The sequence below is a fragment of the Talpa europaea genome (genome assembly GCF_964194135.1).
Source record: "Talpa europaea genome assembly, chromosome: 6".
NCBI classification, from domain to species: domain Eukaryota; kingdom Metazoa; phylum Chordata; class Mammalia; order Eulipotyphla; family Talpidae; genus Talpa; species Talpa europaea.
In genome coordinates this window covers 41,618,620-41,640,190 of record NC_140072.1, presented here as the reverse complement: position 1 = coordinate 41,640,190, position 21,571 = coordinate 41,618,620, and the positions used below count along the sequence as shown (strand labels likewise).

General features: G+C 39.0%; 1 protein-coding gene across 1 annotated transcript in view; it reads right to left on the bottom strand.

The window, feature by feature from the left end:
- Positions 1 to 21,571, bottom strand: part of ACOXL (acyl-CoA oxidase like) — a gene marked incomplete at both ends in the record, with an annotated part of 268,533 nt that overhangs the window by 94,969 nt on the left and 151,993 nt on the right. The window contains one exon of the mRNA XM_084235198.1: positions 4,319 to 4,428. Within this exon, the coding sequence (XP_084091324.1) occupies positions 4,319 to 4,428 (110 nt within the window). The remainder of the gene's footprint in view (positions 1 to 4,318; positions 4,429 to 21,571) is intronic.

The window sequence follows — 21,571 nt, the reverse complement described above, 5'->3', positions numbered from 1 at the left end:
AATACTGCCTTTGGCACATCTCAAGTCTATCCTGGAAAATTTGCTAGGAATATAGATTTGCATATGGGTGAGAGTCTGTTATGTTTACAACATGATGGAAATAAGCCCTGTTCTGCTATCTGGAAAATAAGTGAAAAGGCAGATGATTTGCAACCAGTTTGGGGACAAGTTTCCCAAATGGATGGAACTGATTCTGATGGGAATTATATTATTCTTTCAACTTCTTGAATATTGGAAAATTTTCAACCTAATCAATTAAGAGGAAAGCTATCAGTATTATAAAATGCCCATTCAAGGATAGAAATAATAAAAAGATGCACTGACTTGGTAGAGTGTACAAGGATAAAGTGAGACATTAAAACTAAGAGACTTAAGTAACAGCCTTAAGTTGTAAGAGCTCATGTTTTCAAGCTTAAAGATAGACTACATTTGAACAACCAGGAATGTGAACAATACTTTAAAAAACAAAAAGACAGATTACAAATTTCTTAATTTCACTTCCTGCTAATGGATATGAAAGTCCCATACTATCATTTACTGTGTTTTCCATGTTTTTAATGAGGATTGTAAGATTATTTTTCTAATGAATAGTTTCCTTGGAAATCAGTTCAACATATTTGAGTTATACAGACCAATAATCTGCCTCCAAGTAAAAATGATAATTTAAAAAATATACAAACAAAGAAAGCATAACACACTTCTCAAAAGCAGAGTAAGGAAGACAATACATGTACAAGTCAATGAAACAGAAAACAAAGGCATACCAGAGTGGATCAACAAAGGGAAAAGTTGGGCCTCCCCAGTGGCACAGTGGTTGAGTGCTGGGTTGCGAAGCTGCCCACAGCCTCTGCAGTGCCAGTTCGATCCCCGGCTGCTCCCAGGCCACCAGAGGAGGGTCCCACATGGTGCGCAGACCTCTCCTGCCGCCCGCTGCTCCCCTAAGCAGTGTACCTTGGTCCTTCTGCCTGCTCTGCTCCCCGCTCTGGCTCTGGTGAATTCGCTCACCCTCCCGTGCTTCTGACTGTACCCAGTGCTTGTATAAATAAAAAAAAAATCTGGAAAAAAAAAATGGAAAAGTTGACTGAAAAATAACAAACTAGAATAATATCTAGTAAGGTTAAGCAGCAGCAATAAAGAAGAGGGAAGACACCCAGAAATAACTTTAGGAATGACAATTTGTATGTAACTACAGATTTAGGAGAAGTTAAAAAAAATAATTACAGAATAGTATATAAACCTTATACCAATAAATTCAAAACCAAATGAGTCAATTCCTAGGAAAAACACTATATATCAAAATTGACACATAAAGAGAAAGCCTAAATACCTTAAAATAAACTAATTGAATCAGTAGTTTAAATATTCCCCTTTGAATAACTTCTCAAATTCTTCCACAGAATCAGAAGCTACTCCCAAAATAAGTTCATGAGACCAGTAAAACTATTATATAAATCCAAACCAGAGAAGTGCAAACAAGGAAAACAGTAAGTCAACAAGTATATAAATCCCTACAAAAATACTAGCAAGTCAAGCCCAGAAAAACATAAAAATGATAATATAGTATGACAAAATTTAATGTTTCTTAAGCATGCAAAGGTAGTTTACCATTAGATTTTTAAGGATTATTTATTAAATTAGCAAACTAAAATAGATGCAATTACTTATTTGCGGTAAAATTCATTGTCTAGGAATGACAAAAACATGTTAAAATAACAATACTTCTTCAGGAAGTGGGCCTATAAAGAAATAATAAAACATTATTTGCAGATGATATTGTTATCTATGGGGAAAAAAACCTAAAGAATCTACAGATACAATTAGAAAATTTTTAAGGGCTGGTTTATATAAAAAAATCAACTGTATTTATAATAAACCAACAACAACAAAAATATGTAATCTTTAAAATATTCTTTTTAGAGCAACAACAAAATTTAAAAGAAAATAGTAATAATTCTATCAATGGATATAAGAAAAATTATAAATCTTTAGAAAATAATTTAGAAGATTAAAATCTCTAAGGAAGATAAGATTTATAAATGTCAATTTTTCTGCAAATCTGTAGATTTAATACACTTTCAAAGACAACTGCAGCAAATTTTTACAAATTGTGGTAAACTATATATTATATAAAATCTACCGCTTTAACCATTTTAAGGGCACAATTCTGTGTCATTTAAGTACATTCACATTATTGTGTAACCATCGACACTGTCTATCTCCAGAACTTTTTCCTCAACCCAAAGTGAAGGTCTATACCCACTAAACACTAGCCCCCTATTCCCTCCTCCTCCCAGCTTCTGGAAATCACTGTTCAACTTGGTGTTGCTATGAATCTGGCTACTCTAGAAACCTTACATATGGGCAGACATATTATGTTCTCCTTTCATGTCTGTAGGGTTGGTTTTTTTTTTTTTTTTGAGGAATTTGACAAACTGATTTCAAAACTTAGGGAAGTATAAAAAATGCAGAACAGTCAACATAATTTTGAATTATATTTGAAATATAATAAGACTATATATAATACATGTTATATACTAGCAAGTTATTATAAGTCTAGCACAATTGCAAGAGTGCTCTCTTTGTGTTAAAGATATACAAGCAGAATAGGAACAAAATGGTGTAAGAACCCCAAAATGGACTCCCACACATACAGAAATGTAATAATATATATATTTATCTAGAAATATCTCTATATATACATACACACATATTCGATGACATGAACAAAGCTATGAACAGGAATTTCACATAAGAAGAACTATAAATAGTGAGCAAGCATGTGAAAGCAAGCTCAGCCTTAACAGCAATAAGGAAAATGCAATTTAAAGTTATAGTGAGAAATCTTCTGTTACATTGTATTGACAAAAATTTAAAAGTCTGATAATACTGAGTGTTGGTGAGGATATGGCTCCACAGGACACATGCTGGCAGTAAGGGTATAAATTGGTATAATTCCTCTGAAAAATAATCTGGCAATATCTAGTAAAGGTGAATATTGGTATACTCCACAACCCAGCTATTTCCCTCCTAAGTAACATATTGAGCAATGTTTTTCAAACAACACATTGCAAATCATTAATGGGGTGTGAAATCAGTTTCAATGACTGAGATTAGTATTTGAATTTTTTTTTTGTTTAATATCAGCACTATGAGTAATAGGACAAGCACTGTTTCATGAAACATTTGCTCTCATTGTGCCTGTGAGCGGAGTGGGACTCTACAGATGTGTGGTATCCATGGTGATGTAAAATGTGTTTCTCGCTCTGAGTCATGGCACCTAAATTTGAAAACCCTGTAGAAACCCTTGCACATACTCCCCCAAAAAAGCATGTATAAGATTTTTCATAAGAGCTTCATGCATGCAAAATATCAAAAACAAGGTCAAAGGTCCACATATATTGGAGACTGGACCAGTAAATGGTGGTGCATGCACCTGATGAAATATCACAAGCTAGAGAGCAGCTCTTCAACTACACACAACTTGAATGAACCTTAAAAACAAAATAGTAGAGTGAAAACAGGAAGCTACAGAATACCACATACATTATGCCTTATATGTCAAGCTGAAGGACAACACTAAAAAGTCAATAAAAACAACTGAAAGCAGGGCCTCCCTGGCAGCACAAGGGGTTTAAGCACAGCACAATGAAGCTATCCGCAGCCTCTGGCTAGTTCGATAGCCTCTGGACAGTTCGATCCCCGGCCAGCCAGGCAGCTACCCACATGGTGCAGCAGACCTCTCCTGTCTCACCTGCTGCTCCCCTCAGCAGTGTATTTCAGTCAGTCTGCCTGTTCTGCTCCCCACTCTTTCTCTGGTGAATCATCTCACCCGTGCACCTCTGTACCCCAGTTCTTGTATACATAAATAAATAAATCTCTAAAAAAAAAACAAAAACAAAAACAAAGCAATGATCCTAAAGCCAGACTCTCCAGGTCCAAACCCTAGCTCTGCCACGCATTACCCATAACCTTGGGCAAAATACTGAACCTCTGTGCCTCAGTTTCCTCATCCATGAATAGAAATAACTACTCATGGATATTTATTTACAGGCTTTTAGGGTTAAAACATGTAAAGTGCTTGGAATAGGACATGTATAATAAAGAATACAAGTAGCAATGACAGAATTAGCAATGTTTTAGTTCATAAGTTAGGCAGTGGATACAAGAGCATTAATATTACATATTCATGTATTTTTGTATATCTCAAATATTAAAAATGTCAAAAGAGTGGTTTGTGCCTCGACCAGGCTCTGTACATTTGGGGCCAGTCATTAGACACTAAGGACCAAGGATGGTGACAGCCTGAGCAACTACATACCTGGTTCTCAACTTGTCACCCCCAGATTCAGCCCAGTTCTGGAGGAGGCTGAAGAGTGGTCTTTCTTGATACTGTTTGGTATATTGGGCCAGCAGTTCCCGCACCACAACCTGCGCATAGAGATTATTATTTGTCAATCATTTATTAAAAGATGCCACTGTCTTAAAATGCTGTGATTACATAAAGTCTATTTGCTTCCAGTAAACTTCTAATGTAAGACTTCATCCTTCCAGGAACGCACGTGACATTAACCCTACCATTTTTGACCCCACCCCTGTGGTCAACTTGACTAAGTAGCTAACTCATCCCTGCTCTCTCTCCCCCTGGAGACACCAGCCTCCCAGTACCAAACACCTTAGTTGACACTTCAGATAAAATCTACTTGCCTTCCCTGTGCCAGATAGATGGTTATTCTTTTGCCTGTGATATTCTATGGTCAATTAAGCTTTGGAGAATAGTAATAAAATGTACACAGAAAACATTGTCCATTAGTCTTCTCCCTCAGTGGCTTTCACGCTATTAATTGGACCTAAAAGAATGCACACTTTCCTGGGTTTGTTTGAAGATGTCCATGGCTAGCCTGCTGCAGACAGAGGCCCAGACAAGAGCAGCAACTGCTGGACATGTCGGTGAGGCCACCCTGTGCCAACCTCCCCTGCTGCGCCTCTAGCTGTCATCAGAGACCTAAGTGAGCCCTGGCAAGATGGCCGAAGAGTTACACTGTGTGAGTCCAGTCCAAACTGCTGACCCCAACAACTTCATGTTGTTTTAAGGTACTTAAGTTTTGGGGCACTTTGTTACACAGCTATACATCAGGTTCATTTTCACAAAAAAACTGACTTTAAAATGTTTCATTCTTTGCTTTATATATACTAGTGTTTTTATATAGATTATATAAAAATGTTATATATGTTTTCAATCAAAAGTATGATTTTTTTGGTTCATATCGCTGTTTTGAAATCTGTTTACTGGCTGCATAATTTTCTTTTGGGGGGAAAATCATAGATAAATATTCTCGTTCAGTTAGATATTTGTTTCCAATATTGTGCTAGCATTAATAAACTTGATAGCAATATATTCAAACAAATTATTTTTGGATTATTAACTGGGAATAAATCCCATGAGCTTGATTGATGGAAAGGTTCATAAAGAAGGACCCTGCCTATGAGAGGAATGCTAGAAACATTTCAAGGCATGTTTTCCTGGAGATTTGCTGGCATCTGTGGGAAGAGCCAGGGATGCAATGGGACAGTCTTAGCCAATGGACGGCTGTGTCACATCCACCGTTCTGTCAAATGCCACGTGCTCAAACACAAGCAACCAATCAATGGCCAAAGCTCAACATAGTCACACAAGGCTTTCAGGTTCTCCCCATCCTAGTCCTATGGAAAGATTCCCACTCCTGAGCCCCTTAAATTCAAGAGGGCCACAGGACTCACTTTAGACCAGTGACATGAAAGTTGGTGTGATATTCCCAGTTGTGACTTGTACATATATATGCCTGGGCTACAGTGGACAATGGAGGTTACCATGGTAATTTCTTGTGTAGATGCAGGCACTGTTATCTCCTACTCTGTGATTATGTTTATTATAACTTACGCTCCCCTTTTGGTTTCTTTGAAATATTGTATTGAATTCTTGCAACTATGTGTCTAGATAGGTTATATTAGCTGTGATTTTAATTTCAGAAGAGTAAAGGTGTTACAAAATATTTTTTATACAAAAGAGGGCAACAGGCTTAATGAGTTTGAGAATCACTGTATTATGAGTCAAAGGATATGAACACTTCTATGGAGCTGCTATAAAAATAAGTGTGAATATGTGCCTGGCTCTCAGTTCCAGAATGGGGTCTTATGCTATTTGCAGCAATGTGGATGGAGCTAGAAGGAATTATGCTCAGTGAAATAAGCCAGAGAGAAAAAGAAAAATATCAGATGGTTTCACTTATAGCAGGAATATAAGGGAACCAAATAAGACATCAGCGTAAAAAAAAAAATTAACAGTACAAAACACAACAAAGCAAAAACAGACAATTTTAAATCAGAGACATACTGAAAGGGAGGAGGCAGGAGAGGGATGAGAGGGAGGAAGGGAGCAGCACAGGGGAGCTGTCCACATTCCCTGCAGCGCATGTTTGATCCTGGCCGGCCTGCGAGAATCCGACATGGCGCAGCGGACTTCTCCTATCTCTCCCGCTGCTCCCCTCAGCGGTGTGTTTCGGTCAGTCTGCCTGTTCTGTTCCCCACTCTGTCTCTGGTGAATCCTCTCACCTTCCCATGCATCTGGCCTGTGCCCCGGTTCTTGTATGCATGAATAAATAAATCTTTAAGAAAAAATGAACAATGATGTAAAAAATAAAAAGATAAAAAAATAAGTATGAAAATCAAACACTGCCAGCAATGGGGGGAAATGAGGAAAATTAACCATCTCTAAAAATTAAAATGATATATAACTATCAAGTTTGGTCTCATGGACACATTACTAGGATTAACATTATTCTTTCTTTTTGCTAATCTGTTGGAATTTGGGTTGCTCTAATTCCATCTCCTTTTTGTAACATGAGCAACATCACTCTAAGCACTGAAAATTGTCTTCTCTGATTCTCATCCCTCCACACCTTTACCCTTATTTTTCTTCATAGCATTTATTGCAATCTGATACAAAACATAAGTATTTATTGGTTTCTTGTCTTTCTACTGCCTGGAAGGTAAATGCCAGAACATAGGAATTTGTTCATCTTTGTGCCATCAAGCAATGTGAGGAGTTGAGGAATCTTTCTTAAATGAGTAAATGAATAAGTAAATTCCCTTTCTATTGACAATAACTCATTCTGCCTGTTCAATTCCTTCATAATTTCCTTAACTATTACCACCTTCCCCTTTTGAATTTCATTAACTTAAATTGGAAATGTTAATTCACTCTAACTAGAATAAAAATTTGAATGATGTGATAATTCAGTTCAGGTGCTAAACTTTAGAGACAAGAGAGATAAGTTGAATCTTGGCTAATATCACAAAAACAAATTACTTATTCTGGATCTTTCCTCCTTTTTCTTTCCATTTTGCTCCTTAGTTTTGGCATCTTCCCTCTTTTTTTGGGTCATGAGACAACAAAACGTGATTTAAGAAATGAGTTTATTTTCTGCTATGGATGCTCCCGTAGTGAAAGATTAAATAATTGAAGCCATCATCTACCATGGAGTTTGGAATAACAGACTCTGAGTCCAATACTTTATCTGATAAATGACTACAGAGGGGCAAAGACAGATCAGTCACCATCTCCACTGAGCATGTAACAAAGATGGTAATGTTTTCACCCCATCGATGTGTTCCTCAGTGCATTATAAAATGCTGCATTACATATGTATATTTATATATATATAATCTTTTAACTTTCTGTTTAAAAATTATAAATCCATAATAGTACAAAATTAAGAGACCAGAGAGGCTTGGTCTAGTTACTACCCACACTCTCCAAAAATGGTATCTTACATTGTAATAGTGATTATCAAAACCAAGAAAATCAATAAAATTGTTACATATTAAATGCTTTGCTTAGAGTGGAGATTTCATTTATTTAAATGAACCAAGTAGGGCTTCCCTGGTGGTGCAAGGGGTTAAGCACTGCACTATGAAGCTATCCACAGCCTCTGCAGCACAAGTTCAATCCCCAGCCGGCCAGGGAGAAACCCACATGGCAAGGAAGAACTCTCCTGTCTCGCCCGCTGCTCTCCTCAGCAGTGTATTTCACTCAGTCTGCCTGTTCTGTTCCCCGCTCTGTCTCTGGTGGGTCCTCTCATCCCCCACATCTCTGGCCTGTACCCCACCTCTTATATGCATAAATAAATAAATCTTTAAAAAAAATAATTGAACCAAGTAGCAGATCCTTTTGTAAAATGAAAAAAAATTTTTTTTTTTTTTTTTTGCAACACAAGTAACTACATCATAAACTGAGTGTGGTGACTGTTTTTTGTGGTAGTGGTGCTTTGTGGCTGTTCAGAGTTCCCTGGTTCTCAATGCAAATACTCTATTTGTTCTTTATACTTGAGTAATTCCCTGTGGTTGAGTCCTGGTGCACCTGCTAAGGAGCCCCTTTCTTCAGAGAACTCTAGGGGACCAAGTTGTCAGAACAGCTATGTTCTTTCCTTTTAAAAAAAAAAAGATCCCATCTGCAGTAGGAATCATGCTAATCTACAGCCAACTTTTGGAAACTATGAGTCTAAGCAATTGTGCAGAATAATGACATCATAACCATGCATTTGTAATGAATATCATATGCATCAGGCAACACTGATTATGTAACATCAATAAAAGTTATTTTCTAGGTCAAATGGCTTTTCAAGGCATCTATGAAGCAACTAGCATTTCTACACACTAAGTATTTCAGTGATTTATGCCAGGTACAGTGAAACTTGGAATACACAGTCTTAATAAGCAGTGTCTCTTGCCAAGGCAGAAACAGCCAATTAGAATAGAAAACATGGTGTCTAAGGCAAAGCCACTAGATATCATTCATCCTGTAATAAGATGAGCCAGAGGACAGTGAAGTCTCTCAAAGGGGCAGTACTTATGATACTGGGTCCCGAAGCACACTTCAAGGAACTGTAGGCAGCACAGTGCAAAATGAAAACACAGGGGCCCCTCACCTAAAAATTAAGAATTTTGAGATGGTGAGAACAAAGCATTAAACCAAGACGAGACTCGATCCTGAGGTAGAAACTGCTTCTGGAAAAACTGCCAACAGCTGCAGGGACTACTTGCCTGGTCCCGTTGAAACCAGACCCTTGCACCACATGCACCCATGTTGCAGTTACGGAGCATCTGTTATGTGCCCTGCACATGACTAACAAATTAATGTGACACTGAACTTTTCATTACATGAGCCAATAACTGTGGGTAGCACTTTGCCTGTATTCCCTAATTCTCCCCACATCCCTAAAGACACCCAGTTATCACTCCCATTTTAGAAATGCGGAAAGGGGCCCTCAGACAAGGAACAGAAAACTCACCCAGGCCATTCATGCCAGCGTAGGGACTTGAACCCTGGTGTCTAGAAATCAAACCGTCACACTACACAGACCCCAAAACGATGTTTGGTGTGGGAGAATAAATGGGGAATTCACAAACCACGCAGCTTTTAACTGCAGAATGAACAACAGGGCACAGATTTGAGTGAGGCTCTTCCATGTGCCAAGCACACGACAGCAGTAATTGAAACAAACCCACAAGATGCCCCATTGCATGGGTGGGGGCTTTAACTCTCTGGAGGGCTAAGCCTTGGGTTTTATGACCAATTTGTGTGGGGGGAGCAGAGTCAAGCTGCCTGGCCACCACGCCTTCCCCCTGGCGCCGGCTTCCACAGGAATCCTTACTCCAGAGCCCCATCCTTTGCAGCCTCTTGTGGTTTTGGCTCAGGTTGAGGGGAGGAGGCCTCGGAAGGGAGGACCTCCCTACAGTCTGAAGTCCGGCAAGCAAATTCCCGGGAATGCACTGGGCTGCCAGAAGGAAGCCTCACCCTCTCTCCTCACTCGTCTCCACTACTCCTCGGGGAAGAGTACCAGCTTCACCCATCAGTTGCTGGGGTCAATGTCTCTAGTGGTCTGCACCTGCTGAGTGCCAGACTGTGGTTCATCCCACAGACATGTTTTCTTTTACCTCCCCTAGTCCCTTCACATTAAAAACAAGTTGTGTGCGTGTTCTCATGAAAAAGTGCAATTTCTGGGAAGCCTGAGTCCTTGTTCTCATGCAGTAACAGTCAGTGGGAGGTAAGCAGTGGCAGCCCCCGGAAAGGAAGGGAGGGAGCCCTATAGTTGCCCCACCCCACTGTGCTCTGAGATGTCTTGAATCTGCTGCAGCAATCTGCCTGACCCTAGAACACGGGCTTGGTGATCCCTGCCCTGGACTTATTTCATGAATCTCGTGCAGCTGGTGAGTGGGGCCTGGAGTGAGCCCCAACGCCTCCTTCCTGAGTCACCTGTGGCCAGTCCAGTTCACCCAGCTGAAGAGCACACCTGCCCAGCGCCAGCCACTGCTGGCGACAGCCTGCTACTGGCCACAACTCCCATTCCCACAGAGGCTTTTCTTTCTGGCTCACACTTCTTCTCACTAAAGAGCTGGGAAGTGCCCAGTACTCACTCCCATTTCCGATGCAGCCCAGCATCAGGCCTGCACAGCGAGTTCTGAGAAGAAGTCAGGTGAGGGCTTTTGTGGAGAAGGTTTCCCTAATGTCCTGTCTTCTCCCTGGAACTGTGAAGCTGTGTGAGACGCTAAGCTCGCCCAGAAGACAGACACACCAGTGGAGCTGAATGCTGGAAAGAGGCCGGGCCTCCAAGGCAGACAGGCCACTGAGCCAGCCCTGGGGTCACCATGGAGGATGACACATGTTCTTGTGGTTGATGCCACCGCTGGTTGGGTATTCTGTCAAAAGAGGCCAGAGGTGCCTGATCTGATGACCTCATTAGCAACTGGGTACAAATTGAACTCCCCGAAACTAATTTGCCCATTTTCTCCAAAGTGGAGTGGCCACTGCTGTGGTTGTTTTGGATTTTCTCACCATCATTCCTCCCTTCTCCCCCAAACCCCAATTTTCTCTCCCCCCTCAAGTTCCCCTCAAATCCCCCTCCCAGCAAGTTTCTCTACAGTGCACATACACACGCAGACCCTCCTGAAGCCCAAGCCCTAACAACAACAAAATGTCCAGTGTCGCTGGAATAAATACTACATGTGCACTTTGTTTTATTAAAAGAGAAAGTAACCAAAATTTTAAATCAGCAGGAAAATAAATTTAAAAATGGCAAGGAAGAAAATGTTAAAAAAAACAAATCCCATAGTTTTCTGCAACTTGAGTAATGTACACATCCTTTCCGAAGGGAAAATAAAGTTCTTTTTAACCCCTCAATGTTGACTTAATTTGTTTCAAATTATAATGTTACTTACACATGTTCAAGCTTAAAACTAGATATAAACACCTTATGTTTATAGATCTTGTTAAACTATAAACTATGAAATTAAATACAAGTAAAACTACAAAACCAGTGAGATTCAAATCAACAGTCCTAATAACATGTGGCAGACTGCACTGTGCAGCATGGACTGGCCCCATCCCCCAGCCAGAGCAGGTTCTTCCGAGCGGCTCTACCAGACCTCTGAGAGCTGGGGGAAGAGGCCCTTCCTTTCAGCCAGCATCAGACCCTCCCTGGGCCTTCAGTTGCCACCAGCACATTTCTCAGTCATAGAAAGTTTATATCTGTTCTTTCCTCATTGGCTTGTGGTGATCCAAGTGGTGTTATTTGATGCCAAAGGGCTTATAAATACAAAAACTGGGTCTGTATATAGCAGTTCCAGTCATATGGTTGTTAACCAGATAACCCACTTAGACTATTTCTGTTTAGATTACCATCAAAATTAAAACAAACCATTAACACATTCGTATAAATAACTCATAGGCCCCAACTCGAAATCAGCCTATTCTGCAAAACTAGCAATCTGTACAGAAGATAGGGAGCAGAAAAGTAAACATAAATATGTGGCCCAGATTCAGAAGGCTCCCCTTCTCCAAAATCTCACACATGGAGTCCTTGAGGGGAGCCTTCAATATTTAGATGTTATAACATCTGATCCTGAAAAACCTGGTGCCCACTTTGTGTATAAGTCAATGGATTTAGAGAGAGAAAAACAGAATGTTTGTTCAAACCATTAAAGTCAGCTTTTCTAACAATGCATCATCCCAAAGTCCCTCCAAGTCCTCAAAACTCAATGTTCACATTTTGTAAATGCTTTGTGTCAATTCTGTCCCCTAAGCAGATCCTCAAGCCCTCCTCCCCACTGCATTTCCCTTGCCACCACCCTGGCCTCCTCTAGGCTGAGACGCCATCCCAAACCCATGCCACCCATGGCCATCGGTTTTACTAGGAGGCCTCTGCCTGCCTGTCTGATCCTATTTCACATATCTCCTTCTAAGATTTCTGCCATCATCAGGATTGATTCAGCATGTAACTCCCCAAATATAGGTCTTAGGGAAAATCCGTTGAACTATTTGCCACTGATTCTGCTGGTTCAGGCAGGTCCTCAGCCCTCTTGCCCTATTCTTCTGAACTTTTTGGTAGGCAGAGTTGCCATCCACTGCCCACTTCCCTCCACCAGCTGCTTCTCATATCCCTGCTGTTGTCATCCTGATAGGGCCTGTGGAACTGATGCTGCACGCCCAAGCAATTGGGTTGACCCAAACTTTACCTCCAATTTCAGTAGTAATTGTACCTTTCTCCTCTGGCATCTTAATTTCTCCACCTGCTCATCCCTGGGGCTCATATAGACTCAGAATTTTGGGGCCCTAGGAGCATGTTCTTTCAGGTCCCTTCCCAGAGCAGAGGGAGTCCAGGTTCTTCAGTTTAGGGTCTGGTCCTCAACTACCACCATACTGGTCCCATGGACCCATTCTAGCATTGGATGTCCTGCTTATCTAGGAGAATCTGGAATTCTCCCCAGTGGTGTGAGTGGGGAGAATTCTAGGGCTGGAAGTTTTAAGAGAGAGAGAGAGAGAGAGAGAGAGAGAGAGAGAGAGAGAGAGAGAGAGAGAGAGAGAGAGAGAGAGAGGTTTGTGCTTAGAGAAACTTTCCTTTTCTATTTGCTGCTTTCATTCCTTCTCTTCCCTCCTTAAATTCTAGTATTTAATAGTTACATATATATATATATATATATACACACACTTGATTTTTAAAATTCAAGTTATAATAAATGCTCTTAAATAAAAAGTAAAGTTTCCCACCTAATCCCTTACCTTCAGGACCTCGCTCCAGAAATAACCACCTTTTAGTAAGTTTTGTTCTGCTAGAAAAAGAAGCTTCCAAGTGTCAAGGTCAAAGCGATTCTCATATCATTTTAGTTTGCTTCATATCTGGAGCATGCTTTTCTTGAGTGGTTTTGTTTTTCCTGGATTCTTAATGGACTTTTGCCCCTTGTTTCAAGAAGAAACATGCTTTTCCCATTACATTACTAAGATCTTCCTGCTTCTTAATTGTTCTATTTGTTGAAGCAAAATTATTTCCTTCTTGAAGTCATTCTTGTGATCCATATGACTTCCTATTTTAATTTGAAATAATTGGTTTCTGGACTTGTCACATCACTACTATCCAGGTATTTCTCTAACTTAACTCCTCCTGGATTAGCTTCAGAAGCAAACATATTCTTTTCTGCAGTTCTATAAACAATATTTTTCAGAAAGTGCATGGCTGGTAAAGTTATTGAGGGCTTAAATATTTGTAAGTCTTTCTTTTGTCTCAATCAATAATTTGCCTAGCTGTGAAATTTTACATTCAAAATAACTTTCTTCAGAATCCCAAAGGTATTGTTCCATTTTATTCTAGATCCTTGCCACTCAAAGTGTGGTCCTGAGGCCAGCAGCCTCAGCATCATCTAAGAACTTTCTTGAAATGCAGAATCCCAGGCCCACCCCAGAATCTGAGTTTGACCAAGAAATTAGGGAGGGGTGTGTACTTTAGAATTGATAAGCACTGTTCCAGCCTTCAGGATTGCTGCTGCAAGGGGTGAGGTCAACCTGACTCTTACTCCTTAGTAAGTAATAATCTTTTCAATCTATGGTTTGGGGGTCCTCTCTTTGGCCTTATTTGGTGATATGAACTTAACTGCTGTTTTTGGACTCTGACCTTTCCCAGGGGTTCCTGCCAATCTCAAGACTTGTGCTAATCTTCAGATCTAGGACATTTTCTTTTTTTATTTCTCTGATTTACTTGTGTCTCTTATCTTCTCTGTTCACACTTTTGGGAATGTCATAGATTTCCTAGATCTCTTAACCTTTCTCTTTTATTTCTCTTCACTTGTTTTTTCTGATCTTCACTGGATTTCCTCAACTTTATCCTTGTGACCTTATACTGAATTTTAAAAACTTTGCAAGCATATAATTTTAATATACTGTGGGTCTCTTCACTATGGTTGCTATGAGATAATGCATTACGGTCTTCTGAATCTTTATTTTTCGTAGTAAGTAGTTCTTGTTTTATGGATGAAACAATGTCACACATCTCTAAAGATAGTTTTCATTTCCTCCAAGGTCAGTAGTTCTATTTATTCACCTTTCTCCTCCTTTTTCATGTTGATTTACCTTAAATGTCTGATCATCCTTATTAGGTAAAATTATAAAATTATTGTTCATTTGCTAAGATGTAATAATGGCATGGGATATACATATATATATATGAGGTATATATATATGAGGTATCTTAATGTTTGCAATATATTTTCAGAGAGAGAGAGAGAGAGAGAGAACGTAGATATAGCAAAGTGTTAACCTACAGAGGTGGAAAATATACCCAGGTGCTATTGCACTCGTCTTTCAATTTTTCTCTTAAAATTTATGTTTTAAATTTTCCATAGTAAAAGTGGAAAATAAGAGAAACAAAAAAATATCTAAAAGAACCTCTAGGTGTCTGAAATCCCTAAGGAATTAACATTCTTACAGCAAAGCGGACACTTGCTTGATCTTTAAGCAAGTTAGGCTATAGGTCATTTGCATTTCTGCATATTTGTTCTGGTGTGGAGTAATGAAAAAAGAATGCAAAGCTTCTGACTAATATTCTTTAGGATATCTGCCAGAGTGGATTAGGAAAAAAAAACCCTTCCTGGAGTATCTCTAAATGAAGCAAAGGGAAGTTATAATGGGATTTCATGGGTGTGGGTAGTAATTGGATTTGGTGGAGGGTATAGTTAAATTTTACCAAGGGCCTACAACCTCTGCCCTAGGAAAATAATGAAAGGGTCAGACGACCTCCCATCTTGCTTAAAGGGAAATACATAAAGCCTGCAGAAACTATAAAGCACATGGCTTCTCTGTCCCCATATCTCAAACATGGAGCAGCAGACTCTCTTGTCTTACTTTGGGGCAGAGGGTGAAAGCCCTCTATATAAAACCGGAATATTGTGAAATTCATTGGTCAATTTCTGTCCCTAGTCTTCTGAAAGTTCTATCTCTACTTCAGTAAGTAGAATCAAGGCAAAATCCAGTCCAATAAAAGGGTAGCACCAGCAATGTGGGCAGATTCCAACATTCAAGTAGAAGGCTAGGTTGACCAGTGCAGGCAGCCAGTGCCACCTTCCCAATCATTGTGTGGATGTTGGGCAGCCTAAAAGCTCTGGTACAAAGTAGGGCATGTCAAATGATAGGTTTCCTGTTAGGATGTGTTAAGTGGTGGCAAGCAGACAGGCTGACCCTCTGCCCAGCTAGGCAGGGGTCTCACCCCAGGAGAACAAGTCCTGAGAAGGAAGTCAAGTGTACCTCCCAGAGCAGGTTTCCAGAGCTGTGGCAGATGCTGCCATTGTAGCTCTGATGTGCCAGTCAGCCCTCTTGGCTTTCTGCCCAAATCCTTCTCCTGCTCTCAATTCCCATGAGTCAGCATCTCCTCAGAGACATTCAAAAGAAACACCTTTCACCTTCAGCCATTCCCACTTTGGTTGACCCCTCAAATCCATTCCATCTGCTTTCCATTCTTCAGAAATTAATCAAACTCTTTGATTGTCAAATGGTTCCACTCCCAAAGTCACTGCCCCTGCAGATCTGTCCCTTTTATCTTCCCTCCTTCTGATTTCAACAAGATTTGAAGAGGGAGGAACATCAGTGTGGGTTCTCATACCATCATGCTGAAACAGAGTCATCCCCTTGGTTTTTAATTCTCCTATCCAGGCTGCAATGTCCAAGTATCTTCTTTCCTTGTAATTCTGGATGCCTTGGGATTGTTTTTCCACTTCCACCACCATTAATCTTCCTTCTCAGCAGTAAAATCTGGAAGACTATCTGTCTCATCTTATGGCACCATTTCAGAAAAGAGTTAACAAAGCAGGCCTGAGACTGCTATTCTTGGAAAGGCCTGCTTGCAAGGATGGTCCTTGGCTGGCATCTGGGAAGTTGGATCTGGGGGAGGTTCTCATCATTCCCTGACTGACAAGGGTGACTCATTGGGCCTCAACAGTTTGTGCAAACAATATGAATTACGCTGAACACCTATTTTCCTTCTGAAAGTGAGAATTTTGTTGTGCAAGGCATAGAGTGCCTAGATGACCAGCCTCCAACAAAAGCCTTGGATGCTGAGTCTCAAATGGGCTTCCTGGTAAGCAATATTTCACACATGTCATCACATTTAATTGCTGGAAGAATTAAGCAAGTTTGGTGTGACTCCACCTAGAGAGAGGTCTTAGAAGTTCATGCCTGGTTTTCTTTGGGCTCTTCCCATGTACCTTCTCCCCTTTTGATACAAAAATCATAAGCATGGGTATGACTAAATGTTGACTCCTGAGAATCCTACAGAATATTAGATCTGGGGTGTCTTGGAGATCCCTGACATATACCACTTATAAAGTAAGTGTTTCCAGACCTTGATGAGCATCAATCATGGACTTAAGTAGTGTTTTCTCCAGTGTATATTTAGAAGATGTCTATCTAGCCAATTTAGATGTCTATCTAAGGCCAAAGATGGTCCAAATCATCTGGGTTTTTTTTTTTTTTTGAATTTTGAAATTAGGCTTGTATTTAAATTCTTCGTGGTTCAGCTGCAGATTTTTTTTTCTCCTTTGTTTTGCTTTTTATTTTATTTTTTCCTAAATAAGGGACCAGGAAAAAAGACTAATTATAATAAAGTAAAAATCAAAATCAACAAGCAACTATAAACTACATCATCTGGTTTTAAGGGCTCTGGTCTAGCAGACTATGAATTGGACCATCCTGGGCTTCCTTCCTCAGCCTGGGCCTTGGAGTCTTGATGTGGCTTCTTACTGCACAGACATTCTGCCTCTTTGTGGTGGCGCGTGTTCTCCTGGGCAGGCCTCCCTCCAGGTCGGCACTGTAGCTTTCTGTGGTCCAGAGTCCTCCCTTTCATTGCCTATCTCCCCATTTATATGACAAACAGCATGGAATTCCTGTTTTTCCCTATGCTTTTTCCATTTGGTTCATAGTTAGAAAGTGTGGTCACTCCCATAACTAAATTAAACAACGTTTCCATAGTGCCCACAAGCTAGAGCTTAGAATTAAAGCATTGAATCACAACTTCGGGGTCAAGCAATGTTGAACCACATGCTTGAGCTTAAAATACACTCCCTAAGAGAAAGTTGTTGAAAAACCTCACACACTTGATCCACAGCCGAGATGGAGAATGTGAATTGGTACTACATCTAAATTACTGAATATTCTTGAGATGTGATTTTTTTTTAGGTAGGAAAGAAACAAAAGAACTGGTTATTTTTAATCTAACCCAAATTTGATGGTAATACTTAAATAATCCTACACAGACTGCTAATTTACTTTACTATAGATCTTTCTAAAAGCTAAAATAATCAAGGGACAGGAAAGAGCTGACACTGAGTACCACATAACATTTTATTTTCTAATGGACTAAACTATATTCCTTAGCAGCATTCTAAAAATGTCTGCATTACCTTTAAAGTTAGTAATTTTTTCATTACAAAAACTTTTCATTATAAAAGTTCATTTAAATATAAAATCTTTCAATTATCTAGAGTTCTCATAACATAGAAATGACTATCTCCAATATTTTGACATGTTTCTAAGTTAATCCATGTATGGGTTTTTGCTTACTTGTTCTTTTTTCTTTACTTTTTCTCATTATATAATTGCAAATTTACATGAGGCTGTAAGAAATTATTCCAAGAGCACTCACATGTATTCTTTATCCAGTTTCTTCCAAGTGATATCTCACAAAAATCCAGTATAACATCACAACCAGGAAATATATTGGTGGTACAACCCATAGAGCTTATTCTGTTTGCACTAATTTTGCATGAAGGGGTGTGTGTGTGTGTGTGTGTGTGTGTATGGCTCTATACAATTTTATCATGAGAAAATCTGTGTGATCACCACTAGAGTCAAGATAGAGAACATTTCCATTTCAAGGATCTCTTACAATACCTTTTTTAGTCACAACCACTTCCTTCCCTTCTCCCTCCCTCACTCCTGGCAACATTGATCTGTTCTCCATCTCTATAATTTTGTCATTTCAAGAATCCTATAAAAAATGGAATCATACAGTTTGAGACATTTGGGGATTTTTTTTTTCACACAGCATCCAAGTTGTTGTGGGGATCAACAGTTCTTTTTTCCTTTGTTTTTTTTTTTTTTTTTGTTTGTTTGTGGGTTTTGTGTTTTTGTTTTTGTTTTTTAATTTATACCAGAGCCAGGGCACAGGCCAGATGAGCAGGAGGGTGAACAGAAGACAGAGCGGGGAACAGAACAGGCAGACTGACAAAATACACTGCTGAGGGGAGCAGCGGGCGAGACAGGAGAGGTCTGCCTCACCATGTGGGTTGCTCCAAGGCTGGCGGGGATTGAACTGGCACTGCAGAGGCTGTGGACAGCTTCACAATGCTGTGCTCAACTGCCTGCGCCACCAGGGAGGCCCTTTTCTTTGTTTTTAATTGCTGAATAGTATTCCATGGAATGGATGTACCACAATTTAACTATTCACCCACTTAGGGACATTTAAATTGTTTCCAGTTTTGAGCTATTACAAATATAGTGGCCATGAACATTCACATGCAATTTTTTCATGTGAACTTAAGTTTTCATTTCTCTGAGAGTAAACACTCAAGGGTTTAGTTGCTGGGTTTTATGATAACCATGTGTTTAGTTTAAGAAACTATCCTACTTTTTATCTAGAGTGATTCTAATATTTCATATACTTACCAGTAGTGTATAAGTGATCCAAGTTCTCTGCTTCCTTGCCAAGATTACAAAATTACTATTAATATTTCTAAATTTTAACTGTTCTGATAGGTATATAATGCTACCTCATTGTAGTTTTAATGTTCAGTTCCCTGACGGCTACTGATGTTGCACATCTTATAATGGTCACATTTGTCATTCATACAGCCTCTTCAGCGAAGGTCTGTTCATATCTTCTGCCTATTTTCTAACTAGATTGTTTTTACTGTTGAGTTTTGAAAGCTCTTTATATATTCTGCACCTAAGTACTTCGTCAGATATGTAGTTTGCAATTATTTTCTCCCAGTCTGTAGTTTGTCTTTTCTTTTTTTTTTAATATTTTATTTTATATAATTCTTACATCAATTTTCATCTTTGCACAATGTATGCATTTTCATTTTAGTTATATTCCCCATACAATTGCATCCCCCCCTTATTTTGACTCTAGTTCTTCCTCTCCCCCTGCCTCCCTCTCCACGTCCCCTCCCCCCCGCCACCCCCCGTAGTGTCTCTGGTTTATAGTTGCTTGTTGATTTTGATTATTACTTTGTATTGATTAGTCTTTTTCCTGGTCTCTTATTTAGGTTTTCTAAATTCCTGTTATGAGTAAGACCATCCAGTATTTTTCTTTTTCTTTCTGGCTTATTTCGCAGAGCATGATCCCTTCTAGCTCCATCCATGTTGCTGCAAACTGCATGTGTTTATCTTTTTTGATTGCTGTAGTTTGCCTTTTCATCTCCATTCTCAGAGTCTTTGCAGAGAAAATGGTTGTGTCTAATTTATGAATTTTTCCTTTTATGTATATTTTAATGTCAAATCTAAGAGTTTTTCCTAGTTCTCAAATATTTTCTCCAAAATTTTTGGTGTTTTTTTTTTTATAATTTTATGTTTTCTATTTAAGTTAGTAATACAATTTGAGTTAAAAATTTTATAAGTTATAAGACTTAGGTTAAATCTTATTATTGATGGGTTAGTTTATTACATGAGAATGCTCAATTACATTAGATTTTTAAAAGACTGTCATTCTTCGATTTCATTGCTTTTGTAATTTCATAAAAAAATTAGTAAGACATATTTACATGGATCCTTTTCTGGGCTCTCTACTCCATTTCATTTATTCAATTGTCTGTTTCTCCAATAACAGTGCAGTTTTGTCCACTGAAGCTATGTTGTGAGTCTCAACACCCGATAGAGTGACTCTCCTACTTAATTTTTTTTCAAAAGTGCTTTTTAGCTACTCTAGCTCCAGTAACTCTTCATACATACGTTAATTTTTTCAGCTTTATTGAGATACAATTGGCATATGCCAATATGAACGTTTAGATGTATAGTATGACTCAATATACTACAGACTGCGGATTATCGGAGGAGGGGAAGAGAGAAAAAAAATAAAACGACTGGTCTCTAGAAGTCCCTAGGGAAATCCTTCAATAAGGAGATGAGAATAATCTCACACAACTCTGTGTGTGTGTGTGTGTGTGTGTATGTGTGTAACCAAGTGCGTCCACAAAATCTTTAAAAATCTAGTTGCAAACAAATTAAACATTTAATTAAGTTACCAAGCATCCAGTATGTAAAATCCCTGTGCTGGGTATAATAACATGTCCTCAAACCTAAAATTTGAAAAAGTCAATTTTCTAATTGACTTAAGCCCTGTCACATTAGCAGGAGAAAATCCAATTTTGAGAGATTTTAGTGCATTAACAAAAAGAATGGTTACCACAATAAGTTTAGTTAACACCTCCACCACCTCACCTTTTATGTGTGAGTGTGGCAAGAACAATTATGATTCAATCTCTCTGCCACTTTCAAGTATATAACACAACATTGTTAACCATAGTCAGATCCCAAGAATTTGTTCATCTTATAATTGGAAGATTGTGCCCTTTGACCAGTAACTCCCTATTTCCCTCAGCCCCCAGGAATCACCAACCTACTTTTTATTTCTGTGAGTTCAGCTTTTTAGATTCCACATATAAATGAGATCATCCAGCATTTGTCAGTCTTTGTCTGAATTAACAAAAATATCTTCAAGGTCAATATGTGTTATCACAAGTAGCAGAATGCCCTTCATTTTATGGTTAAATAATGTTTCTTTATATGTGTTATATACATAATATGTATTATATTACATATGCATATACCCCATATTATTTATCCATTCACCAGTGTATTAATTCTTAGGTTGTTTCTATATCTTGGCTATTGTGCATAATACAATGAACATAGGAATACAGATAATGCTTTGAAAATCTGATTTCATTCCCTTACAATAATCACCCACAGTGGGATTAGCATCATATGGTAATTCTATATTTTTTGAATAAGTGGCTGCACCAACTTATATTGTCACAAGGGTCCCCCTTCTTCCACATTCTCACCAATATTGCTATCTCCTGACAACAGCCATTCTAAGAGGTGTGAGGTGATACCTCATTATGGTCTTGATTTGCATTTCCTTGATATTTCATGATATTGAGTATCTTTTCATGTACTTGTTGGCCATTTATCATCTTCTTAGGAAAAAATGTCTTT